The sequence below is a fragment of the Coturnix japonica genome, chromosome 19 (assembly GCF_001577835.2).
Source record: "Coturnix japonica isolate 7356 chromosome 19, Coturnix japonica 2.1, whole genome shotgun sequence".
NCBI classification, from domain to species: domain Eukaryota; kingdom Metazoa; phylum Chordata; class Aves; order Galliformes; family Phasianidae; genus Coturnix; species Coturnix japonica.
Window position 1 is genome coordinate 3,850,500 of NC_029534.1, and position 25,869 is coordinate 3,876,368.

Here is a 25,869-nt window from a genome sequence, read left to right on the forward strand (position 1 = left end):
GAGTGGTCTTTCCAACCTTAGTGATTCTATGAGTGGTTCTGTCTCACGTTTTGGCTGTGGATCTCATTGAGGTTTGCTGTTGGGTGAGGTTTTTTTGCTTTAGGAGCTGAGCAATGAGTCGTAATGAACATGGGTGCCTGCTGAGAGGGGTTCAGGCTATAATGTGGCATTGGTTTCCCACAGGGAGATCCCATAGCAGTTGTGTTGGGGCAGGTGGGGAAATGACTGCTAATAAAGGACCTTCCTTCCAGCTCATAGCACAGTGCAGATGGATGGATATCTCAGAGCTCCTCCAGCCACTCAGGAACAGCCCTATGGAGGTAAGTTGTGTTGGCTTGGGGTTTTGTTCTCGTTGTATTCTCTCAGCTGGTACCGCAGGGTTATACACTCAGTTTACCTAAAGGCTTATCCCTCCTGCCCCCCAAATTGTTTCTCTTTACCCCAGTTCTGCAGTGACTCCATTGCATTTGATGAACCCCCTCCGTTACCCATCTGGGCTCCAGATCCCCCTTAGAACTGAATGGAGGTAAAAGTGAGGCTGGAGCGCTCCCTACTGGCCGCCCCAAGGTGCCTGCCCCAAATACAGCTTTAAGGCTGGCTTTAAGAGCACCCATGTGGGTCAGCACATCCCTTATGTTGTGTTCACAGATCTCTGCTCTGATCACAAGTCCTTGGTTATGTCCCTTTTCTATAGGGACCAGCAGTGTGACCTCAGGAGGTGTTGAGGAGGAAGCTGCTGCAGCCCATATAGAAGAGCTGGAGGTCCAGCAGTGCTTTGGGAGGCTTTGTCTTCATTGTCAGCACACAGTCAGACCCAGCTCAGCTCTGGGGCTGCTGCCATCGCACAGGGAATGAAGCACGACCTGCAGGTCCAGTTCAGTCACCTTCCTTTGTGTATGTGTCGGGGAAGCAGCCCAGGCCATTCCAGTGCTGAGGAGCTCATAAAGCAGGAGGAGGAATCTCTGGTAGCGTCGGGTGGCATATTGGATTTAGAAATCACTTTGAGTGACGATGTGTTCTGGTTCATTATCTGTTGAATCAGCCCTGGACATCCCTGAGCATGAAATGGATGCGTTTACATGGTTTAAAGTCACAGGGCTCATTCTGTATATGGTTCATAGGGCCATGCTGCTGTTGTGGCTGGTTACCTGTGCCTTCAGTAGAGGGAAGCGGTGTTGATATAAGTGTGTGTTCCCCATAAAGCCCAGCACTAATTATGGGCTGAGCCCTTACATTATGACCCTCGCTATGCAGGAGGCTGTGCAGCAGTCCCAGAGGCTGTGGTCTATAGTTTATACTGTGGTTTATATGTGGTTTATACAAACTCATTTCTTGGTCCTTAACCTTCGTGTCTTGCTAAAGGAGGATGACAAGTGGACCTTCCCCTTTGTGATATGGTGATAGCTGCTGTGCCTGGTTAACTGCTGATAAGAGAATAAATACTTCACGTCCCTATTTCTTGTTCCTGGGCATTATGAGCCGTCCTTATGAAACATTGATGTAGCCCAGAAGCAGCACCCAGGTAGCAGATGCTGATCCTCTTTTAATAATTAATAGCAATTAATTAATAATACAGTGATTAGAGGCGGGGAGCAGGACGGGACCCCAAGCGGTGTCCCCTGCTCCGGGCGCGCCGGCGCCAAAAGGAGGCGGGATCGGCGCGGGAGCGCGCTTTGCCGCTGGCCAATCACAACGCGCGGCCGTGCTCCTTGCAGCCAATGAGCGTCGGGCTCGTACCCCGCGGCCGGTGGAGCCCCGCCGGGCCCAGCCCCGCCCGGTGCCGGCGCTGCCCGTGGGCCGGTCCCGTGCAGCCGCGTGACACAACGCAGCCGCGTGGGGTGGGAGGGAGCCCGGCTGAGCGGGGTCTCGGTTCCCGTGAGCAGCGCCGAGGCCGCTGGGCAGAGCCAGAGGGATGGTGGTAGTCACAGGGCAGAGCAAAGCGAGCGGAGACCCGGATGAGGCCATGTCGAGCTCGGATGCAGAGGATGATTTCCAAGAGCCAGCCACTCCCACGGCCACGCAGGCGGGACAGGCGCTGCCGCTGCTGCCCCAGCAGGTAAGGGCTGCTCAGAGCCACCAACACGGCTCTGCTGTGGGTTTGGAGCCGAGCCCTTCAATTCCAGCGGATCCTTCGCGTTTTACCTGGCAGCGCTGCTCCCCATCTCCATCCCTGCTGGAGCCCGACGGTTACAAATAGGTCTTTATTCTGGCAGCGAGGCGGCTCTTAGTGTGATGCAACGTGATGCTGAGGTTTTGGGGCCTGCTGTCAGCCTCGGAGAAGCGCAGAATCGCTGATTTGCCAGCGTGTTGTAAGGGAACCAATGGAGCAGCAGCCAAGTGCAGGTGCCGGGGTTGGCCTTGAAGTGTGAACCTCCTCCCCTTCTTATTTGACTTCATGGGAAAGGAGGAGTTGTTTTTGTTTTGTTTCTGATTTATTTTCATCCTCTCTAAGAGCCAAAAGAAGGCACTCACAGTTTTCATAGATATCCAATATTAAAGCTGTAGTGACCGCTATCGTTCCAGGTTTCCATCTAAAATTCACCCAGAAACCATTAACCCAGAAGGCATTAACCCTTAGAGCTCCCTGCTTTGTGGCAGCAGGGCAGAGGCCTTTGTCCAACCAAGTTTTATCACCATGGCACAGATTGTTATGCTGGGACTTGTACAAATCCCCACTCCCTTGTCCTGTGTGTAATACAGAGCACTGGGGGCTCATTTCTGATGCTGTGATTGCATTTCAGTTCCCAGAAGTCGTCCCACTGAATGTAGGAGGTGCGTATTTCACTACAAGGCTGTCAACGCTGCGGCGTTACGAGGACACCATGTTGGCGGCGATGTTCAGCGGGAGGCATTACATCCCCACGGATGCTGAAGGCAGATACTTCATTGACAGGGATGGAACTTACTTTGGGTATGTGCACCATCCTCAATATGCTTCCAAAGTAGTGACTGAGTCACCATTTCTTCTAGTTGAGTGATGTCCGTGGAGTAGGTTGTAGGAGAATGGGATTGGTGTCCGTCCACGCCTTGAAAACATCCCAGAGAGAAAATGAATTGCAGCACGTCACCATTGAAAATGGTTTATTTTGTTCTTAAGGGCTTAAGCTTTACCGTGGAGAAGGAAAAGCAGCTGATAATGTTCTATTGGACAAATTCACGTCATCTCCTTTGGAACATCTGCTCTCAGAGTATCAAGCTGTTTTGCTGCTTTAAAAAAGAATGTATTTAATGCTTGGCTGGTTTATACCGATCTACCCCATTAAAATTATAGGGATTAGTGAAAAAATCCCTCCAAATTCCTGTTTTAATGAAGATCTTTTTTCATTTTAATCATGTTTTTCATTATCTGTTTCCCCTCAATTGAGGGAAACATCATTAGTCTTTAACTAATGCATTTCTGACAATGAAAATGGACTTCTGATGCAGTATCTTGTGCCTGTGATGGGTTGTAGCTTTCCAAGAAGAACAACCCAAATACATAACATGTCTGGTAAGGGAATTATTTACCTCTGGAGCTCTTCAGATGTACGTTGGATTAAAGCACAGCTTGGAGAGAGGAAAACAACACCTTAAAAAGTACATCTATAAGTAGTTCTTGCTGACAGAGCCCTGTAGTTTCACTTTCAGGATTCATTTTGAACTTTGTGTAGCTTTATTTTGTATAAGAATAACCTTATGTTTCAGTTCTGTTTGAAATGGTGTGAGATTAGAAAAGACAGATATCATTTCTTGCAGTGTTCACAGGTTGAGGTTACAAAGCACACTTTGCTGTTTAACTTAGATTACCTGTTTGTCCTTGACATCCCCTTAGTCCTTCTCTGCTGAAGGGACTGCTTTATTTTCAAGGCACGTTTGAACTGTACCTTAACATGGGACAGAAATAGATTTAGCCACTGTGAAAATAATAATATTTCAGTTATTTCAGTTACTGGAGTTTAAGGATTTCTGTCTCAGTAGAGTAAACAACGAACACGCAGCGTTTCCTTTCCCACGCGTAACAGTTTTGCTGCAGCTTTGTTGATTCTCAGTGCTTTGTTCTTCTTTCAGAGACATCCTTAACTTTCTGCGATCTGGTGACCTGCCGCCAAGAGAGCGAGTGAGGCCAGTTTACAAGGAAGCTCAGTATTATTCCATAGGACCGTTGCTAGACCATCTAGAGGACATCCAGCCTCTGAAAGGAGAGAAAGTTAGGCAAGCTTTCCTGGGCCTAATGCCGTACTACAAAGGTAAATAAACAAAGCAGTACCCACTGTTGTTTCTGCCACAATTCAGATAGTAGATGTGCTGCTTTTAGGCCTCCTTTCAGCCTAGTTCCATTGTATGTCTTAAGTTTCTTATGTACCTTCCATGCTGCTTAGACCTCTGAGGCTTTCACATGAGGTCTGTTCCTGCTGCATCTGAGGTTGTGAATTTTTAATGCTGTGTTAAAAGGGAGCCAGATCTAGGCCATGAAATTCAAGGCTTGTCACTGAGCAGGAGAGTCTCTGTGCCTCCTGTTTGCTCCATTAGAGCCTGCAGTGGAATAAGTTGAGGCACGTGGTGAAGACACCAGGCTCACAAGATAACGGAGACTGGTGTAATTAATATAGAATGTATCTAGCTGCATCCATCCCTCTGTTACTGCTAATACTGTATTAAGAATAACGTGAACACTGAAGTAATATATTTCAAGTGGGGGAAAAAAAATGGATTTAATTTCTTTCATGCGGTGTTTCATTGTTGCTTTCAACTTTTGTTTCTTAGATCATTTGGAGCGGATAATTGAAATAGCAAAGCTTAGAGCTGTGCAAAGAAAAGCAAGATTTGCCAAACTGAAAGTCTGTGTCTTCAAAGAGGAGATGCCCATCACTCCCTATGAGTGCCCACATTTCAATTCTTTACGTTTTGAAAGAAGTGAAAGTGAGGCCAAGCTGTTTGAACATCACTGCGAGGTGGATGTATCGTTCGGACCTTGGGAGGCTGTGGCTGATGTCTATGACCTTCTGCACTGTATTGTGACAGACCTGTCTGATAGAGGGATAACTGTGGATCATCAGTGTATTGGTGTGTGTGATAAACACCTGATAAATCACTATTACTGCAAACGTCCTATCTATGAGTTCAAGATCACTTGGTGGTGAGTTCTTTAGTCCAGAATGGTGCAGGAGATGAAAGGACTTCTAGATGACAATTGCTTTGAATATTTTTGTCTCTGGAAATGCATTGCTGCTAACGTATATTGGAATCAGTCTGCTGAAACGTCAGCCAGTGCTTAGCTGGTCAGCAGAGAGGGACCTGCCACAGAGGTTAAAAAACCTCTGCAATATTCAACCAACCAAACAGCCTGAAACAAGACTGTTGGCTCAGGTACCTTAATGAGGCACAAAACAAAATCACCTCATGGAAATGATGGAGAGCAGTGTCTAACCTTTATGTTTTAATGTGCCACCTACTGTGTGGCTGCAGTCCCGTTGTCTGCAAAGTGGATGGCATGGATCTCAGCCTCAGGTGCTAGGAATGCTGACAGGACGTGGTTCCATTTTACCCACTTCAGAGTGTTTCGGTCACTACATTCAGCTTGTCACTTTATGGATTGAGTAACACCCCGCACTGAGATCCTGCAAGTGTAACTTTGGTGTCATAGACAATTAAACCAATAGAGGAGTATTGTTGTGAAGATGAAGCTATATGCATATTTTCTAAATTAAGAATCCTGCGTTGTGAAGTACAATATTTAGTTGTTTCTGTCGTTATTAAGAGGAACAGCAGATTGGGAAGAATATTCCTTATTGCTTTTTGGATTAATTACTGTTCATGAAGGACTGGTGCCTGTTTTTAGCCTTAGAAATTCTGAATGTTTACAGTACCTACAAAAAGAAACTCTATAGAATCAGGACTATCTGCAGAGGCTTCTGGTGAATGAGTAACTCCGTGTGTATGTTCCTATTAGCAGAAGTATTAAGAGTATTTAACGTGTATTATTTTATTACTGATTCTTTTTACATTCTGTGCTATTAAACTTTGTTCTGGAGCTGGTCAAGTCATGATACGACACAAGTGCTTCGTTCCTCACTTCCATCATTCAAACCATCATCTTCCATCATTCCATCAACATTCTTGCTGACACTTTGTGCAATACCAGCCCATTTTGTTCATCCCTATCCTGATATTTCTCCAGTTACCCATTTCTATGTGTCCAAAACTGAAGGATAGATGGAGCCATATGAAGATGCTGCTGTTTGGGGCTCTGAAAATGCATCTGTTGTCCAAAAAGACCCAACTTGAGGCAGCCTCACAGTGACCTTATGGAGGAAGGGGAAGTTTGTCTGCATATTGTGTCCCATTGGCTTCGCTCATCCAAGATTCTTAATTAAACATCTGACCAAAAGACTTTACAGATGTACTAATGGCGATACTAAAAGGCATCACTCACGTGAGAATAATGATTAAAAACTTGATGATAAAATGTATAGAAAAGGCTGATGGTTTGCATTGATTGATGTTCACGCTTCTATGCGGTTAAGGAATTGCTATTAAATTGCCTCTCAGAGATGGGGATGTAAAGCTCTTATGAGCCCTTTCCAAGTGTTTATTTGGAATAAAGGCTGCCAGGTGCTGAGTTTCATATCCAGAGCTGGAATAGTTAAACACAGCAGTGTTGGGAAGGGGGAGATGAACATCACTCAGGTTTATTTGACTCTTCAATATTTCAATTCAGTCATTCTTTAGGTTTCCCTACACTTTCACTGTGACTTTAACGAAAGCCTTTTGATTCGCTGTATTCCCAATTGAGTGTCTGTGTGTGTCCGGCCCAGCCGGGTGTGTATGAACGAACGGCTCCTCCCAGCCCGGCCCAGCCCAGGAAGTGACGCCGACCCCGTTTCCTCGTTCGGCCGCCGATCGGAAGAAGCGCCGGGAGCGGAGCAGAGCGGGACGGGGGGACGGCCCCGCCACCCCCGGGATAACGGTGAGCTGCTGCCCGCTGCCCTCAGCGGATGGAGCCGGGCCGCTCCCTCCTGGGCTGTCTCTTTCTCTGTCCCGCTCCAGGCCCGGCTCGCGGGGCCGCAATGAGGGTGAGGGTGAGGGAGGTGAGGGCCGAGCCCAGGTGATCCAGTGGTTCGAATGATCCTCCCCCTCTGCTCTGCCCTGGTGAGGCCTCATCTGGAATATTGTGTCCAGTTCTGAGCTCCTCAGTATAAAAAAGAAAGGGATCTCTTGGAAAGAGTCCAGTGGAGGGCTACTAAGATGGTGAAGGGCCTGGAGCATCTCCCCTGTGAGGAGAGACTGAGGGAACTGGGTCTGTTTAGCCTTGAGAAAAGAAGGCTGAGAGGGGACTTGATCCAGGTTTATAAATACCTGAGGGGTGGGAGCCATAGTGGTGAGGCTGGTCTCTTTTCAGTAGTGTGTGGGGATAGGACTAGGGGTAATGGGATGAAAGTACAGCATAGGAAGTTCTGCATGAATTTGGGAAGAACTTCTTTACAGTGAGGGTGACGGAGCACTGGAACAGGCTGCACAGGGAGGTGGTGGAGTCTCCTTCTCTGGAGATATTTAAGACCCGCCTGGACGCCGAGCTGTGTGACATGGTGTAGGGAGCCTGCTTTGGCAGGGGGTTGGACTGGATGATCTCTAGAGTTCCCTTCCAACCCCTACAACACTGTGATTCTATGACCTGCCTTAGGGTGCGGTGCTGAGTCAGCCGGGCACGTTGTGGCAGAGCCCGCTCGGTGCTTTGGGATGGATGGAGCTTGGAGCTGAGCTGGTAGAGCTGCACGGTGCTGGGAACATAGCTCCTAATAGCAGCTCAGCTTTAAGGCTGTTGGTGACACTGTTCTGCTTTGTTGTCGCTGTTGGGAAACTCTTTGAAGCGTCGCTGTGTGTTGGCAGCTCCTTGTGTTGGTGTCTGGGATGTGTATGGAGAAGCTCTTGGCTTCTCTTGCTCATTTGGGTCACCTTCCAGGCATGGCAGCACAGATAACTGTGCCTTTGTGTGTCTGACAGTGTTCTTGGGCTGCACTGAGAGAAGCACAGCCAGCAGGTGGATGGAAGTGGAAGGGGACAGACTCTAGTGGAGTCTGTTGTGACAGGACAAGGAGAAATGGTCTCAAACTAAAAGAGGGGATATTTAGACTGGATGTAAGGAAAAAGCCTTTTATTGTATGGGCAATGAGGCTCTGACTCAGTGCCCAGTGAGGTGGTGGATGTCACATCCCTGCAGACAGCCGGAGTTCAGCCTGGATGGGGCTGTGAGCACCTGATGGAGCTGTGAGTTCCCTGAGGGACCACATAACCTTTAAATGTCTCTTCCAACCCACATGATTCTGTGGTTCTTTGACAGTGCATGGCAGCAGCAGCCCTGCCGGGAGGACCATATACATGTCAGCCTTCTGGATGGGGCTGCACAAGTGTTTTGCAGGGGAAGACAAGATTGGGAAGACAGTTGTAACTCGGATGATGTTTTGCTGAGCAAACCCCACCAAAACAGCACGCAAATAGAAGAATAATAGGAACATGAAGTCAATGGTATCAGTTCATATCATCTTGCACAACAAGCAATCACCAAGTGAGGTGATTTCAGGTTTTTCATTGAGACAGGAGCATTCTCACTTCCGAACTTGTATCCAGTGAGTAAGGTTTATGTGCAGGCACAATAAGCAGAGTGTGTGGAAGCCGGTAGCTGCTATTTCTGAGCAGGTTTTAGAAGTTCTGGCTCCCCCTCTCACTTGAAATTCCCAGTTTCTTGTGATTTCATTTCAAAGTGCCTTTATGAGTCACGTGGATGTGGTGACACTGAGTCTGTTCATTCATCACTCCTCCAGCAGAGCAGTCATTGCTACAGGCACAATGTAAGATTTTGATGTGGGCAAGTAAAACTGTAGCCTGAGGTCTGCATTGATGCAGGGAGGGGAGAAGGGGGATGCCCTGACCGGTCTGTGAAATTGAGCTCTGTGGGTAGGACATTGAAGCCCCTCGGCCATTGGGCTCCAGGAGTTTAAAGCAGTGGTTGCCATTTCCCCTGCTTGATTACAGTCTGAGTCTGTTTGCTTGGTTTCAGGTGGCTGATCATGCTCTGGGTCTGTGGTTGCAGTTAACAACCATTTATATTCTCATTAGTATTAATCTACAACCTCTGCTGTGTATGTTGGGATGCAGATGTTACAGCTGGAGTCTCATAATTGCAAGGAAGATGCTCCCAACTTGGTGAAGACTCAAGCAATCTGTTCTGCAAACACAGATTCTTTGCATTTCTTTCTGAATTCTGAAGTTGCTTAATGGCTCTTGTATTTTCTGACTCTGTTAGATCACGCTGCCCCACCCTTTCCTTTGGAAGAAACCAGCTCATGCTTCATTAGCTCTCTGCTAATTACACGCTTGAACGTTTAGGGCTCCACGTGAGTCACGGCTCTTTCAACCCTTCGATGGCTCTGAAGAAGTTTGTGGCATTTGGGTCAGTGGTGGTTCTTTGGAATGAGCTCCTCCTGCACGATGGATGGTATTTTGGTTCATTACAAGCTGGTACTTTAGTGTGGTGTTCACTTAAAAGATCATCTCCTTCTTCAGATTCAGCACTGATTACGTTTTGTACCATTTACCCAGAAAGATATTTTCTCTTGCTTTGAGATAAGGCACTTTGTCTGTTTCTGAGCACTTCATGTGGGATGCAGCAGCAGCTTTGAAGCCGTTGGCTACCCCTATTATTCTCACCTTCCTTAGGCAAACTGCACTATTATTTCCTTAGGCTTTTCCTGCTTCTCCTGCTCTAAAATCCCATTCCTGGGATGGCCATTAAAGACCAGACAGAGTCAGTGGGCGATGCTGTGTCAGGCGTTCAGAGAACACACTCTGCAGCACTTTGATGACTTTTTAATGAGAAGAATTAATACGAGTTGTTCACAAAGTGCTACAGAGACTTAAACTTGGAGAAGCAAATTGCATTTATGTCTGTCCTGAGAGAAGACTGGTGTGGGTTATTTGTAAGGGTTGTGCTTTTGTGAGAAGCCTTGCTGTCCAGAAATAGAATAGAAGCCACTGCTTTGATTCGCAGGGTTTACATGCAGAGTTACTTTGAAGCTGTTTCTCATAGCCTGTCGTAATTGTGAATTGACGTGCAATTACATCTTAATGAAGGCACCTGTAGATGAAGCGAGGCCTGCTCAGCTCTGCTATGTGAGCCCTGCCAGCTCCTGCTTCCATTCCAGGTAAGCAATCCAGGGCTAATGAATAGTTGATGAAGAAGTCAGTATCTTGTGGTGGTGGTGGTGAGGCAGTAAAGGAGTCTGGGAGCTGAGGTAGGTGTGCATTAAGAGAGCAGCAAGAGGAACAAGCAGGTGGTGTTGGAGCTCACGGTCAATCTATACCATGTCTAAACCTCACTGCACAAACAGTGCTCATCCTAAAGCCGCAGCTCTGCCCGCAGCCATTGTAAACCCTAACGTGGTAGGAAAACGATCTTGGGTTTACTGCTGAAAGGGATGTGTTACATAAGTGGAAGCTTCCATGTGTGCATTAAATCAGTTCTTGGTGACAGATCCTACTTTGTGCGTTACATAAAGGCTACGAGCGCGATTGCTCTGTGGTGATTACAGCACTGCTCTAACAGGTTCCCCATGAGTTTGTCCAGCTATTTTGTAACCTGGTCTGCGTGGAAAATTAGGGCTTACTATTGAGAGGGTGCAGGTGTGTGCTGTGAGCAGTGTGCTGCTGTGCTGTGCTGTGCTAAAGGTTGCCTTTGGATGACTGTAGGTATTTCCCAGTGTGTGTAGGTTGCAGGTTGTGAAGGGTGCTTGAAGACTGAAGGCTTTGATTGGAATCCCTTTGTAGAGTTGGAGATGTTATTGCATCTCATGAGATAGTTGGGCACGTGAAAATGGAAATCCTTGATAGACAATAGAAGTGTTATATTGAGCATCCATACTCAAGGTGTACTGTTGTACTTCAGGTCAGCAGAAAGTATGTCTTAAAAGCAGAGGCAGCTCCCTCCCTTTCCATCCCCAGCACATTCCAAGCAGCCTTAGTGCTTTGGTTCTTTCCCTTCTGCAATGCTTGCACCAAAACTCAAGTTTCCCCTGTTCTACATGTTTGTGTTTTCTTAACAAACCTTCACAGACACAGCAAACAATGTGACTCAGGGCAGTGCAACGCACATAGTTGGTTTTTCTCCTTCTGTGCCTGTGGTGACCCAAACCCTCTATCGCTTCCCCAAACGTTTTCACTTGCAGCTCTACAAAGGAACAGAGGAACTGCTGGGCAGACAGCTGCCCTGTGCTCTATGAATCACACGAGTTACACATCTCTTTCTTCAGAAAATGGGATTTTTGGATGATAAACTTGACAGGTGACACCGAGGGGTGTGAGGAGATGCTGAGAGCTCTGAGCTGGTATCGCACTCTGAAAGTGCTTCCTCCAAGTATTACTGAATAAAGGGAAAAAATACATGAGGTTTAATAATAATGATGTGCATCTGGCACAGCTCGGATCACGAGGACCCCAACTGATGTCACTTCACCCTCTGGCTCCAGTAGAACACACTGGGTTGTGTTACTGAGATCATCCGGAGTGTGAGTGTAAAGAAGAGCTCTGGCCTTGCAAATACATGGAGCAGAAGCTCGGAAGCTCCACCAGAGCTTTCTTTAGGAGCGGTGTAAGATGGTAAATGAAGCAGTGATTCAGTTGTAGGAAAGCTGACGCGGGGTGGATCGTTCATAGGGTCAGTAAATTTGTTGTAAGTGCTGACATACAGAACTTGGCTGTGAAGCCTTTTGTAGTGGCCCTGTGTCTTTAAAGGAAGACTGGCTGTGCTCTGAGTGCAGCATGTGATTTCTTCCTATTGATTCAGGGTGACCTCCTTTGTCCTGAATCCAAAACTGATGTAACAGCAATTGAAACTACTTGAAGGGGAAGAAAACAAGCAGGCTGTTTGCTTGTGCTTTGCCTTTGCAGCTTCATACCAACCTCTCCTGAAAGAATGTAAAAAACCCCCAAGAGCCCATGTTGCTCCCTGCAGTGTCAGCTGCTGAACTCTGTTCAGAGCAATTTCAGTCCAAACGTAGAAGGGATAGTGGGATGCCAAAGGCAACTGCAGTGCCTGTATGTGGCTCCAGCCCTGAGGGTGATGGGAGCTGCTTTCTGTGCCTGTGGGGATGGTGGAATATCCAAGTGCTGGCACTGAGAGGGCTGTGCTTCCAGATCCTATTATCCCATTGAACTTCAGGTGGTGCAGCTGACAAAACTGTGACTTCTAATTACTGGTCTTTGTTATACGATGTTCTGTGCACCATCATTGACGGGGCACTGATTTGAGGCAGGATAAAGTGGTAGTAGTGCAGAAATGGAGACAATTTGGGAAAGGCAGTGGGGGATGTAAAGCTGTCTGGGATGTTTAGAACGTGGTGCTTTCCTCTTTGGTTTGTGGAAGCACACTGGTGTCTGCTTAAGGCATTTCTGGAGAAGACAGGGGAGGAAAAGGGCCTGTACAGCTCCTGGGTCTGTATAAAGAAATGAGGAAACTTGTCATTAGAAATAACACTGTTGTGAAGTGGGTTCTTCTGATAAACGGATCCCTGCAAGGATTGTTACATTATTTTAGGAAGCCATTACTTTACTGTTGGAGGAGGGAACCTTAAACCTTGCATGGGTGTGATGGAGGGTTTCATTTGTTCCTCCCTCAGAGCAAAATCATATGTTTCATGTTACTTAAAATAACTTGTTTAGGTTCACAGGAAGCCTTTAACATGGCGAGTCTTTAAAAGCAATTGATCATCTTGCTGTTGTTTCCCATAGTGGGAAACTGCTGCTGGCAGCCATGTGTCTCCATGTGTGTGCTTTGCTGGGTGGCCCAGAGCAGAGCTGAGGCTCTTCCTGAGATGCTGAGTGCCAGAACTTCCAGCATTGAGCAACCTTTGCTGGGCAGAAATGCAAAAGCAAAGAGATCCACATTCTTCAAATGCAGGAATTTGCATGTGGCAAATCTAAATGATCTCGAAGTCCCCTCCAGCATAAGCCATTCTATGATACGAGGAACAACTTTACTAACGAGCACAGGAGCAGGAACCCAACCTGCTGAGATGCTTCTCCAGCGTATGTGAGGCACTGGTGTGGATCCAGGAGTGAGAAGAAGCAGGTTTGGAAGGCTGAGACCTGCCCTGCAGTGCTGTGCTGCACTATTCCGACTGTCTGTGCATGTCAGTATTGCAATTCAAATGGTTTATGATGCAGGCCATAAAACTTGCTAGAGAGGATGGTCCTGTGCTGCCTTTATCCTAAAGTGAATGCAGCATTTCAGATTGGTAGTTGCAATGGGGCTGAGCTGACACGTGGGAAGGTTTCTGTCTAGCAAAAAGAAGAAAGGCTGCAGAGCTGCAATGTAAATCATAGTGTTGCAGTATCTCTGTGTAAATCCAACAGTCGTGCTGGCTCAGTTCTCTTTAGTGATGGTCGCTGTCATTCTGTTTCCCTCAGTTGCTTTGTGCCTCTGGTTGTCAGAGCTGAGCTCAGAGCACTGTGCCTATGCACACACACACACAAACACACACGTACCCATTGCTGCAGGGCTGGCAGTGCCGGTCTGCTTGTCGCCCAGCTGCAGAGCACTGTTTACAGGTCACAGCTATGCAAACGTATGCTAATGCTGCAGTTGGCTTTTGGCACCGTGCGCTTATGTAACTGCGCCTTTCCTTCTTTAGAATTTATTTTGTTACTATGGAACTAACTGTTCAATAATTAAAAGGGGCGACATCTTCCTCAAGAGACAAGCCTTCTTGGTTGGAGCGGGTTGTTGCTGATTCTGTCTTTAACCCTTTTCTCTTTAAACAGGAAGAAAATGAGCCTGAAATCGGAGCGCAGAGGAATTCACGTTGATCAGTCAGAGCTCCTGTGCAAGAAGGGATGTGGCTACTATGGCAATCCTGCTTGGCAGGGCTTCTGCTCCAAGTGCTGGAGAGAGGAATACCATAAGGCCAGGCAGAAACAGATCCAAGAGGATTGGGAGCTGGCAGAGCGGTAAAGAGCCCTCTTTATTCCTTTGTCTTTCACAGTAGGGTGACTTTACTAAATGCTGTCCCTGTCTGACATTTTCTGGTGCTGTTTGCTGTGGCTGTTTCACCACCAGTTCTCAAACTTGACCTTTCCAGCAGCAATGAAAGCCTTAATGTTGATACAAAGATGAATTCTGATGGCGTTCTAATTTAAGGCATTTCAAATGACAGTTTGAAGTAAGAAATGTAAACACCCCCCCCAACCTCTCAACAAATACTTTGACCTAATTTGCATACTGGAATCTGTAACTCTTAACCAGCAGTTAGAGGGGTGAAAGCGACAATTTTGATTAAAATACCTCTGCCTCTGGAGACAAAGTTATTGTCCTGGACACAGCCAGCACAGCCGTTCTGTGTTTCAGCTGCTGCTTAAAAAATAGCTTGTCTCATCTGTGGTCATTCTGTTAAACTGAAGGGTTAAGCCCAGAGATGTCAAAGCTTTTGCTTTATTAACTTGAGCAACTCTTGATTCTTTGAGTAACAAGGAGCAGATAAGCTGTGACTGTTTGCTGCAGTGAGCAGAAAGGCTTCGCAGCACAGATGAGGTGCTGTTCCTGCCTCCAGATTACATCATGCAAGGTCATTTGTTGGCCATTCTGAGTTGGACGGGAGCTTGAAGTTGCTCAACCTTTGGGCAGCGTGAAGAACAATAAATTGAGCTGACTTTAATCATTGTGCATAAGAAGAATAGAAGCTGTTGAAGGATTACTATGCATCCCCCCCTCGTATATTAAAAGGAGCTTTGACTTTGCACAACACCTATTGGTGTTGCAGTGAAGGGTTTGACTCATTCATTCAAGCAAGTTTATGTATTTGGATTGAAAGCAAGTTTTGACAGCTGTAATCTGTTTCTGTTTTTGAGATTGTGGCAGGGTATTTCACTTCCTCAGCTGCCTGCCATGGTTTATCTTCAGTCAGATGATAAAGGATGATGACTGACTGTCTGTGAATGGAAACACACAGTAACAGCTGATGAGAATGGAGGGTTTGTCTTAAGACAGCCAAGGCGTTTTGGGGTTGGAAGGGATTAAACATCAATTGGAGACATCTTAAAACAGAAAGTAGTTCTGGTGATATGCAGCGATGCCCCAGACTGGGACATGGGCAGGGAAGTTACCTACAGGATTGTTGGAAATGCTTCTATAGTCTTTCCCTTCACCTCTTATCTCTACTTCAGCCTCCTTCCTTTCAACATTATCATTTTCCCTTCCCTATTTTAAGCCTTCCTTCGCTTTCCCCATTACAGTGTAGGAATGGATTCAGTGTAGTGAATGGATGTGCGAGAGGAAGCTAGAAATGAAGGTGAGCATAGAAGAGGATTGGCACGTCAAATGTCTAATTAATTTATTACACAGAAAGTTAACTCATTTGTGCCGGCATTAAGCAGTTTAATTGGACCATGTCTTTCTAATCCCAGGCTGCAGCGTGAGGAGGAAGAAGCGTATGCCAGCAGTCAGAGTACCCAGGGGGCACAGTCACTGACCTTCTCGAAGTTTGAAGAGAAGAAAACCAATGAGAAAACACGAAAGGTCACTACTGTGAAGAAGTTCTTCACTGCTTCCTCCAGAACAGGAGCTAAGAAGGGTAAGTTTTCTGCTTCATTTTTAATGATATTATGCAGTGTGAAGTCCATAATGGCCAGTATTTTATACTATTGGACTGTGGAGGAGGAATTCCAGGAGGGAAAAGATGATACTAACACAGCTTAGCCTTATAGGTGATGCATTTCCTTAGGAGGTAATTTTAAATATCATTTCATTGTAGAATTTGCCTTGCAAATATACATACATAAGCATATACATGTTTACGTACGTAAGCAGCAGTTGGCTAAATGAAGCATTCAGCTATTTATGGAAACCATTTTTTTTTAACATTCGTTCTTCTCGTTTCCCATATTTCCCTTTTATTTAATCCCATTCACCATCTCTCCTGTTGTGCTCCTGCTCTTGGTGTCTTGCTTGATTTTGCATTTATTTCAGTGACTCAAGAGAAAGTCGTTAAGCAAGGACAGCTTGGGAGGGAGCGAAATGCTGATAACATTCTCAGGGATTTGAAGGAGATTTTTACTCCCTCCTGGGAACTGGCTTCCCCTACTGAAGGTAATGCAGCACAGCTCGAGCCAGCTGTCTGCTTGGTTGTAGTAAGCTTACTCTTTAGTTGGGCTTTGCAAAATACCAACTAGGGTTGTGCCAGTTATACCTTGTGCTTTTGGGTGCAAAAAGCAAGTCTGGAATCTTCAGCTGCAGCTTCTTTCTGCTCTGCCTTAGTTTGACATCTGAAGGATTGGGAGGTTTCCAGGTTGCCTTTATAAATCTGATGATAAAAGTACTTCAGTTGAAGGATTCACACTTCAAGAGCTTTTACAATCTCAAAAGATCTCCAGGTGTCTGTCGTTAAGAAAGCAGTTTTATATCACATGAACATGTTTCACGTAAACAAAAGAGCACCAAAACCTGTGATGCTGACAGCTCTTCAGCCTTTGTCCTGTGTTACTTGTGTGCAGTCTTGTCTTGTTGTGCCTGCTAAACAAAAGTGAAGATGTTTGTGCCTCTGCTTTACAAATTACGTGAAGATTCTAAATGTATTTGTGTAGTGAAGCTGATAACACACACTTCATATTCTATACTTGGACTTGGATCCACAACCGTGGCACAACCAGAGTGAATCACTGGAGTGCTGATGTTCTGCTGTGACAACGAGTGTCATGGTAGAAAGCCTTGAGGAAGCTTTTAGTGTAAATTATGGTTATTCTTGGTAAAAGATGATCCTTTCTTAATTCTTCCTGAACTCTGCCATTTTGGCATATCTCCTCTGGTCGGTTCTCTTGTTCAGATGGAATTTCCCTCCTGCAATCTGCTGCTTTTTATTTCAATTTGATGCTTGGAGAATATGCAACAAAGCTGGAAACATGGAGTTGCTGGAGCTGTGTTGGTTCCTGCAGATTCATTTTCCTTAGATCAGGATTTCAACGCAGATCAGTGAAGCTGAAGTATTTGAGTAACTCCATGGAGTCCTTGTGGCCAAGGCAGTTCATTCTAACACTTGGTTTTCCTGATGCCCTTATTAGCAACAATCTGCCTCTGTTGTCTGCATCTCTCTAGTCCTGCTTTAAATCTGCAACTGAAAAATTCCTGTCCATATTCCTTAAGCACAAATAGCAGAATGAGGTTCGTTATTGTTGTGATGTAGTGAGGTCAGCGTTGAAATAAATGGAAGAGCTACTGAAGGTTTATTTTCAATTAAACCACTAATTAACTGTCAAAAATAATTCCTCAAGTAATTCTGTCCTGTCGAAGGTGGACCTACTTTGTTTGTTATTCTGAAGAGATGTTTTCTACGTGCTGGTCATGAAATATTAAATGCAACAGCACTGAATCAATAGAAATTCTTGTGCCTTCAACTTGAATACGATACAGACGTTCCACTCTGAATGTTTGTTATAAAGACTGGAGTAACTCCCTCTGAAAAAGTGATGCAGTGTAACCATAAAGGAGGATGATTTCCATTTCTGTCTTCATCACTACAGTTGAAAATTAAATATCTGTAAAGCCTTTTACGTTCCTTAATGCTTAAATAACATGAATCCTCTGATGGTGCCTGACCAAATCATTATGCAGAGAAGGTTGTGCTGAAGCCTGGAGGCCCTTACAAGCCTTGTGCTGTGGTCAGATGGTTTGTATTTGTTAGTCATTGGATCACAGAGCTCTGAAACACAACAAACAAAGCAATAAGCTACTTCAGTCCAAATTAAACATAGCAACTTAAATACACTAAGCCCATTTATTTTCTTTTACTTTGGAGTTCTGCATGTGTGCTTGATGAAACGAGGGGCTGTTGTTGTGCGTGTTAGTATTTTCAGCTTGAGAGACGTGTGTGTATCCCATTGATTATGAATATATTTGTTTTCTGTTTCTTTGCTGCTTGCTATTCATCATGTTCATTTACATCACCTCTGTTCAATCCTTCCTTTTGAGCAGTGTTGGCTGGCAAGTTGAAAGGTGGGTGAACTAAATTTGGGTAGGAAAGGTATTGGATTGGTACAGTTAACTTCTTTGAATGTAAACCTTGGAAAATCAGATGTGTTTGTGGGGAAAAAAAACACCTGTGCTTTCAGCTATGTAAACTTGCATCCAGTGCTGTGTGCAGTCTGTGTTCCTGCCTCTTTGAGAGCCGAGCAGATTCTTCCTTGAACAGATGCTTCTGCTTTTGCAGAGATGCAAGTGGCCGCGTTCTCATTTGGGCTGCAGGTGTGGCCCTGTGGCTTCTGCTGCCTCGCCATAGAGGGCTGCTGTGTTTGCACCAACCTCACACTCCCATTCCTTGTCTTGTGCTGCTACTGGTGCTCCTGTGGCCTTCTAGTGTGCCAGTTTGGGGCCTAATTCAGCTGGAAAACCTATAAGAAAGACTGATTTCTGACTAGGGTTACTCTGAGTTGCTTCTCCCCAAGCTAATGAGCCAATTGAATGAATGCTTGTGATGATGGAAGCGCAGGAGAGGAGCAGGAGTTTGAAGGTGAGGGAGAATGAAAATGGGACTACACCATTAGTTTGAGCTGCTGTGGAATCTCATCAGGAGGCCTTGATCTCATATGGAAGGTTCTTATCTGGGAAGGAAAATGTAAGAAGCCTGAAAGCAAACGAATACTGCAGTAGTATGCAGAAATGAAAAGGCCATTTGTTTCAGTGGGCATGTGGCTGTCAGTGTTTCATTTCTCTAACAAGCTGAGTACTTCACTGTTCCATTTAATATTATCACACCATTTTGCTGCTAAACTTTGAGAAATGGAATGGTTTCTTTCGACTGCAGGATAGAAGGGGAAAAGACATTGTAAAAATTGAATGCATATCACATGCTTTCTGAATTCATACGCTGGTGTGAAAAGGTTCATCTGTTGTGTCCAATCTTTCCCAGCAGAGATCCAAGAAGCCAAAGCTCCCAGCCCTTCTATAAACAGACAGGCCAGTGTCGAGACAGACCGAGTATCCAAGGAATTCATAGAATTCCTCAAGACCTACCATAAACCAGGACAAGAGATCTATAAGCAATGTAAATTATTTTTAGACGCAATGAATCATAAAAGGGTAAGTGATCAGCATGCCTCTTACATACATAAAATAGGGAAAACCGAGGAGAAATTGAGAAAATGCTGCACTTCTTCCAGTAGTTTTTGGTGTATTATGTACAAGAGCTTTAAGCTGATGTCCTTGGTCAAATGAAGCTGTAGTGGCAGTTCTGAATGTACTGCTTTTTGTAGGTTTGATATCTTACGTGTCCCAAACTTCAGTGTCTTGGGTACCCTAAGAGAAGTGTTAGTGGATCTGTAGTGCCACCTATGGTTGAAATGAGTCAGTATTCAGTACTATTTTTTTCCCCTACCTTTTCTACTTAATGAATAGCTGCTCAAATTGTATCCTTGATTTCAATTGGAAATTAACAGGGAATTCTGAAGGAACCTTATATGCTTTCCATCCTAATTTTCTTTTACTTCTTTACTTTTAGAACTGATTCATTCTGAACACAGAGTTAGTGAAAATAGTGAGTTATTATTAGTCTTAACCATTTAAGTTGCTCTTAGTGACCCGGTTCCTTGATAGTTGGTGCTCATCAAAGAAGTTTCTCTAAACTTCACCATTTGCTGTTACATATAAACCAGGTATAAAATGCAGCCCTGCTGTCAGAGCTGAGGTATCATCATATTCAGGCTCGAGTTTGGCCTCAGTTTTCTCTGCATGCATTTGTTGTTGCAAAGTTATGCTATTGTGCTTCCATTTAGTAGGGAAAAGTGGCTCGGTGTTAATGGAGCCACATGGCTCAGCAATGTTAGCTCTAACCCTACTGTAGTACAATATTAATTCCCAAACATCCTGTATATATGTCATAGTAACTTTATTAGGAGTGTTTACTGTGTAGGCAGTCTTTGAAGTTTATAATTTACATCCTTGTTTGTTTGGCTGATTTTCTTGATGCACTGCACTTCATTTATGAGAAGTTATTGACAGAATTGAGAGCAAATGTTGTGCTTTAACAGTCTGCATTCTTACCACTGCTCAGAATGTGATGGGAGAAATTGCACCTGTCCAGTTTCATTGCTAGTACGTATTTTTGCTGAACAGCTGTATAAGCCTTTCACAAGTTAAGGAGCCAACCTCAGTTTCTCAAGTTTTTGAATGTAATGAAGCCAACATCAACACCTCTGGGTACGATATATTTGCATTCTCAGACTGTTATTGCAGCTGGACACTTGCCATCAAAGGCATTGCTGCCATTTCTTCCACACGTGCACGCTTAATCAGTGTTCTGTTACAGGACTTAAGTATTGAGGAACAATCTGAATGTGCCCAGGACTTCTATCAAAATGTAGCAGAGAAATTGCAGACGCGTTGGAAAGGTATCCGAGTTCTCCTTCCTCATATCTTAGTGCTGAAAAAGTAACACTGTGAGGATAAAGCTGTATTTTAAAGTAAAAACAAGGTCTTCAGAACCACACCTCTGATAATGTTAACCAATTTTAGTCCCAAAGTTACCTGCTGTTCCCTGCAGCACCATTTCTGCAGAGTATTACAATCTAAATGATTTGTTTTTATAGGTTTTCTTTAAATGTGGTTCAGTTGTTTTCATTTCCTGTGTTTAATTCAGTGCTGTTTGTTTAGAACCGAGGTTGAATGTGTAGCTTCAACCCAGTTCACAGGCTGTGGTCATTGCATTGCACTGTAGTACACAAGAAGTGAATGAGAAGCGAGTGCTTCTCATCACGGTGCTTTTCCTGCTGCAAAGAGTAGAAATACTCCAAGTCTATCAACTCAAGAACATTTCTATGACTTGGCTCAAGTCAGTAATGGTGATTTAGTGACATTGTAATCAAACTGTATGGAATATTCCAAAGAATTGTGAAATACTGTGTTCACTGTACTGGGGCTGGGGGGGTTTGTACCTTTCAGTGCCACCTGAGAAAGTTGAGAAAGCAATGGATCAGATTGAAAAATACATCATGACTCGACAGTATAAATACGTCTTTTGTCCTGAAACAACTGATGATGAGAAGAAGGATCTCGCTGTCCAGAAGAGGATCAGGTGAGTCTCTTAAAGAACAGCTAAGTAATCCACAGTCTGTCAGGGGGCTCTGAGTCAAACATATGAGGAGTTTGATGTTGTGTACACAAAAGGCTTTTTAACCAGAAAGTGTTAAAAGCATTTTATTTTAGAAATAGAAGAAATGAATAAAATAAAGCTGTGCTACACTAGGAAAATGACTTGGTATGGTTTTGTGAAATTAAAGCAAAAAGGGATTTGCTTTTTCCACTTACTTCAGTGGAACAGACTGTCTTATAACTGGACTGGTGCCTCACCTACACAAAGCACTCCTTGTGCACTGAACTCAAGAAGCAGCTGGCTTTATATACCTGAATGTTAATTGGCACTGAATGGTTTCACTTTTTGTTTTTCTTGTTGTAGAGCTTTGCACTGGGTAACTCCACAAATGCTGTGTGTTCCTGTCAATGAAGAGATTCCAGAAGTCTCTGATATGGTTGTAAAAGCAATTACAGGTTTGTGAATGATAACACTTACAGGTTTCAATTTCAGGTCTCCTGGTCAGAGAGGTTTTCTGCTGCCTTCAGAAGGAGGTTCAGGCTTTTAGTTTGGCAATAGTCTTTGTTATGGTGGACGAGTTTGTCATCTGTGAAGCAGGAATAACTTTGCAATGAGAGAAGTGTTTAGGCTTACCTAATCTATTTGAGATGCTTGGATTCAGCCAAGAAGTTGTTGAATAAACAGATTGAAAACCAAAACTTAGAATTCTCAGTGTTGTGTTCTGCCTGGTTGAGTGACTGATTAAAATGGTATGAACCATTTCACAAAACTCTTCTGTCTTACAGATATTATTGAGATGGATTCAAAGCGTGTTCCTCGTGATAAGTTGGCATGCATCACCAAGTGCAGCAAGCACATCTTTAATGCTATAAAGATAACCAAAAACGAACCAGCTTCTGCTGATGACTTCCTTCCAACACTTATATACATTGTTTTGAAGGGAAACCCACCCCGTCTGCAGTCCAACATCCAGTATATAACACGCTTTTGTAATCCAAGCAGGTTGATGACAGGAGAAGATGGCTACTATTTTACCAACCTGGTAAGTACAGGACCAACAGTGTCACTTCATACAAGGAGACTGTCCTTTATTTAGACACAGAAGGAAAAGTGAAACAACTCTCCCAGTAATGCTTAAAGTTGTTTAGACTCTAAGGAGCTCTTTTGCTGTGTATCTTCTCTCTCTTCCTTCTTTACTTTCCAAACCAGACGGTGTTTTGCTCTTCACATTATGAAGCTCTTTATTGAACAGTCTGGTGCTGAGACTTGGGTATGTTTTTATTCTATAAGGAGATAAGTGCCTTCTATTCCTAAGACCCTGGGCTTGGGCACTGCAGATGTTACAGGTGTAAAGTTCCCCATATAATTTCAAGACAATTTCATCTCATCAGGGGTCTGCAAAATTAGACAGTGGAGGTGAAAAGACTTCTTAAACTTTCTGCAGGAGGCATTTGCTTGTTTATGCTAGAAAGAATTGTGATTACGAACTACTTGGCTTCTCTGCATTTCATCTTAAAGCAGTTCTCAAGGGAAATATGTAGTTGAATGAGATACTTGGAATGTTAGAAATTCCTTTTGGTAGAAGTATTGTCTGTAAGGTAAGGTGGGTGTTTCAACATTCCTTCCCAAAGGCCTGGGAACTGCCTAATAGAGCAAGCTGTCTGAAGAGCTCCTTAGGAGTGATCTCTTGAGGCATAAAATAACCAGTTTTGTGTCTAACAGCAGGATTAAAAAATAGAATACCAAGGTTCCAGTCTGTAGCTTGCAACGATACTGTTTTCTGTTTTGTTTGTAGTGCTGCGCTGTGGCCTTCATTGAAAAACTGGATGCTCAGTCCTTAAACTTAAGCCAAGAAGATTTTGATCGTTTTATGACTGGTCAGACGTCCCCGAAGAAGCAGGAATCTGACAGCTGGTCACCTGATGTGTGCCTGGGTGTTAAGCAGATGTATAAAAACTTAGATCTCCTGTCTCAGTTGAATGAGAGACAGGATAGAATTGTCAGTGAAGCCAAGAAGCTTGAGAAAGACCTAATAGATTGGACTGATGGAGTTGCAAAGGAAGTCCAAGATATTGTTGAGAAATATCCATTAGAAATCAAACCAAAAAATCAAGCCTTAGCAGCTATTGACTCTGAAAATGTGGAGAATGACAAGCTGCCCCCACCACTGCAGCCTCAGGTTTATGCAGGATAATAATTGGTGTTAAATTTGAACAGCGTCATTGTTCTCATTTAGCACCGTCTGCTGTTTGGGAAGGGGAAGTAAATTCAAGGCTAAAAATCAGATGAGCTTAAATCAATACATTTTTAAAGGTGCATTTTTTTTTGGTTAAGTGTAATAAACTCTATTTATTTTAGTCGGTTAGATTTCTATTAGGCTTTTGTGAGGTTTTTGAACTGAACTTCAATTTTCTACACAAACCAGTGTAATTTTTAAGCAACAGTAGCTGATTGGTATCTTTCCTGAAGGCTTCCTCATTGGCATGCACTTAAACCTTTTTAATCATTAAGTTTAACATAAAGATTTCAAGTTCCAGCTGCAACTTGAACGCTACCGATGTTAGTTTGGTTTCTTCTGTAGCTGTAAAGATGAAATGTATCTTGTAAAATATGTACAATTGTAAATAGATTTCAAATCTCATGTCTCAGCCGTGCATGATGATGTCTTGTGTATTAGTGGAGATGAGATGGATGTGTTCTTATTAGCACCTTTGGGTTGAATCATGTTGCAGTCTACAGCCAAGTACGCTGTTAGTCTTTCAATCAGCTCGGTGGTGTAAGTGATGAATGTAGAGAGGGTGTTCTTGCACGTGAGGGCTTTATCTTCATGTCAGCCTCCTGGGTTTTGGTGGTTTTGTTTTTCTTTATTCCAAGTGCCATCTAGAATATGATGTTTCTTCATGTAATGTCAACATTCTCTCTGGTGTGTCGGTACACGTGACAGCTTTGCTGGTAGCACCTGTGAAGAGAATGTTGAGCCGGGCTTCATAAGTAGGAGGGAAGATTTTTAATAAGAACTGCATAATTTAGAACAAAAATGGGGAGAGAAAGAGAAAATGCGAGAATTATGCCCAAAGTGGCTTTCTTTTCTGGCCTTGCCTGGCAGTTTCCATCAGGTTCCATCACTGGACTGGGTCTTGATTGCTTTTCTGACAGCCCTGGTTGATAAATGAGATCATCTAATTAGAAGCTGCTTTTTAGCAGGAGGGTGAGCCATGGCTCTGAGCAGAAAAGTGCACTTTATTTTCACGAAACATCACTCTTCTGATCTCCATTGACCCTCAATTACCTTGCGAAGCTATTGAGCATCGAGACGAATACAGTATTATGTCACTACATGTTCAGATCAGTGAATTTCAAATTAAGAACAGTTCACCCCATATAAAAAAAAACAAGTAACCTCTTGCAGTGGAATTTCTTAATGCCAGTGAGATACTTTATATATCATTTTAAATCTCTCAGTTCATCCAGACCTGGCAGCATAGCTGAGATAGTTAACATAGAGCCACTTAGTTTGAGCTACTCTTAAGCAACATTAAATTCTTAGCAAGAAGGAGGAGTGTCACCTACCTCTGTATGTCCCACTGCTCTGTAAACACATATTGTACATCTGCACTGCAATAACTTCAGACCAAAACTGTGGTTTGTTCCTTTCTGTCACATATACTCAGCTGTATAAACTATGCATTGCTGGTCTTTGGGGGAGAACCAGTCACTTGGTAAGGTGAAGCAATGAGTGAACCAGACATTGACAGCAAGTTGGGTTATTTCATATATCCATGTTGTCCACATTGCTTAGGATCTGACCAATGCTTGCAGTAAATCATAATGCGAAGCATTTATTGGTTTTATGAACATTAGGTGCTAATTCTGATATCCTGTTTTCAGGCTTTCTGGGGGGAGGGGAGGTGTGGAAATTAGCTGTTGTGTAAATTGCCATGTTTAAATAAAAGTGTGTACGTTATGCCCTTGTTAATGAGCCTCTAAAACATTTCGTCACTGGGTTTTGTTATGGTGTTAATGATTAATATGAATATAATTGTGGCTGATTCTGATTTATCTGTGTCCGGGGGGGAGAGAATTCCTTATAATTCAAGTGCAAGTCTTGGTAACAATGTCTTTTTCTTTGCGGAGAGTTAAGTGGTTAAATACTTTAGAATGACTGACCTGGTGCCTTTGTAACTAAGGTATCTCTAATCCATGTGCCATCTTGTTATCAGCCACTGAGGCAGGAGTGGTGTTGGCAAACAGATCCCTGTAAGGCACATAATGTGGATTTCCATATCCCAGCTGAATACCTTGTCAGTATTTTACCAGGTGACCAACTTGTCTGTAGGTAAAACAATAAATAGTTTTGTCTTGCTTAAAAACAAGGCAGTTCAGTCTCTGAAGTAATAACTACAGAATGTCTTTCTAGTATTTAAGATTCAGAACGGGCAAAGCCATCGTGCAGGTGCTGAGCTGGAGGATGCCATGTCACCTCACCTGAGATGATGATCCCTCTCCTATGCTACACCAGGTGGGCTTGGTGCTCAGTACTGTGCATCACTGTGACACGAGGTGCTCTGGTCCCTCAGATGAGATTGAGACATTAATTACCAGGAATATGCGATAAGCTACTTTGCATGTGAACTACCTATTTATTTTGCTGTAGTAAGGAGCCTATTTTGGGGTACGCGTTGTTTTAATTGAGCCTGTACACCTTCTGTTTCGCTGAGTTATGGAATAACTGAGTTATGGAATTAAACCGATTCTCCTGCCTAGTAAC

The 25,869-nt window shown here is 44.0% G+C and overlaps 2 protein-coding genes and 1 long non-coding RNA gene across 6 annotated transcripts; 2 read left to right on the forward strand and 1 right to left on the reverse strand.

Moving 5' to 3' along the window:
• Window positions 1–35: 35 nt before the first annotated feature.
• Window positions 36–6,598, forward strand: KCTD7 (potassium channel tetramerization domain containing 7). Its single transcript, XM_015880593.2, has 4 exons — window positions 36–2,056; window positions 2,742–2,911; window positions 4,048–4,226; window positions 4,744–6,598. Exons 1-4 carry the CDS (start codon window positions 1,913–1,915, stop codon window positions 5,118–5,120), a joined length of 870 nt encoding a protein of 289 aa, XP_015736079.1. The 5' UTR covers window positions 36–1,912; the 3' UTR covers window positions 5,121–6,598.
• Window positions 6,599–6,826: 228 nt separating this feature from the next.
• On the forward strand, window positions 6,827–25,065 carry RABGEF1 (RAB guanine nucleotide exchange factor 1). Of its 4 annotated transcripts, none has more exons than XM_015880578.2 (10): window positions 6,827–6,946; window positions 13,792–13,977; window positions 15,430–15,596; window positions 15,992–16,111; window positions 18,924–19,093; window positions 20,319–20,400; window positions 20,951–21,083; window positions 21,465–21,556; window positions 21,887–22,143; window positions 22,897–25,065. In XM_015880578.2, exons 2-10 carry the CDS (start codon window positions 13,799–13,801, stop codon window positions 23,293–23,295), a joined length of 1,599 nt encoding a protein of 532 aa, XP_015736064.1. In that variant the 5' UTR covers window positions 6,827–6,946; window positions 13,792–13,798; the 3' UTR covers window positions 23,296–25,065. The 4 variants fall into 4 exon arrangements, with proteins under 4 accessions (XP_015736064.1, XP_015736065.1, XP_015736066.1 ...); XM_015880579.2 differs by having other exon boundaries at window positions 6,828–6,946; window positions 18,927–19,093; XM_015880580.2 differs by lacking the exon at window positions 15,992–16,111 and having other exon boundaries at window positions 6,828–6,946.
• LOC116654251 lies at window positions 23,859–25,847 on the reverse strand. The gene is made up of 2 exons (XR_004309322.1): window positions 25,587–25,847; window positions 23,859–25,431 (listed from the first exon to the last, which is right to left on the reverse strand). It is a non-coding gene; the product is annotated as an uncharacterized LOC116654251 (long non-coding RNA).
• Between the last annotated feature and the right edge of the window lie 22 nt (window positions 25,848–25,869).

What these genes read in the sequence shown, in the direction of transcription:
- RABGEF1 (XM_015880578.2), top strand. Translation starts at nt 13,799, where the DNA reads ATGAGCCTGAAATCGGAGCGCAGAGGAATTCACGTTGATCAGTCAGAG. An exon ending in CAGAACAGGAGCTAAGAAGG is followed by an intron (nt 15,597 to 15,991) that starts GTAAGTTTTCTG and finishes CATTTATTTCAG; the next exon opens with TGACTCAAGAGAAAGTCGTT. An exon ending in ACTGGCTTCCCCTACTGAAG is followed by an intron (nt 16,112 to 18,923) that starts GTAATGCAGCAC and finishes AATCTTTCCCAG; the next exon opens with CAGAGATCCAAGAAGCCAAA.
- KCTD7 (XM_015880593.2), top strand. Translation starts at nt 1,913, where the DNA reads ATGGTGGTAGTCACAGGGCAGAGCAAAGCGAGCGGAGACCCGGATGAG. An exon ending in TGCCGCTGCTGCCCCAGCAG is followed by an intron (nt 2,057 to 2,741) that starts GTAAGGGCTGCT and finishes ATTGCATTTCAG; the next exon opens with TTCCCAGAAGTCGTCCCACT. An exon ending in AGGGATGGAACTTACTTTGG is followed by an intron (nt 2,912 to 4,047) that starts GTATGTGCACCA and finishes TTCTTCTTTCAG; the next exon opens with AGACATCCTTAACTTTCTGC.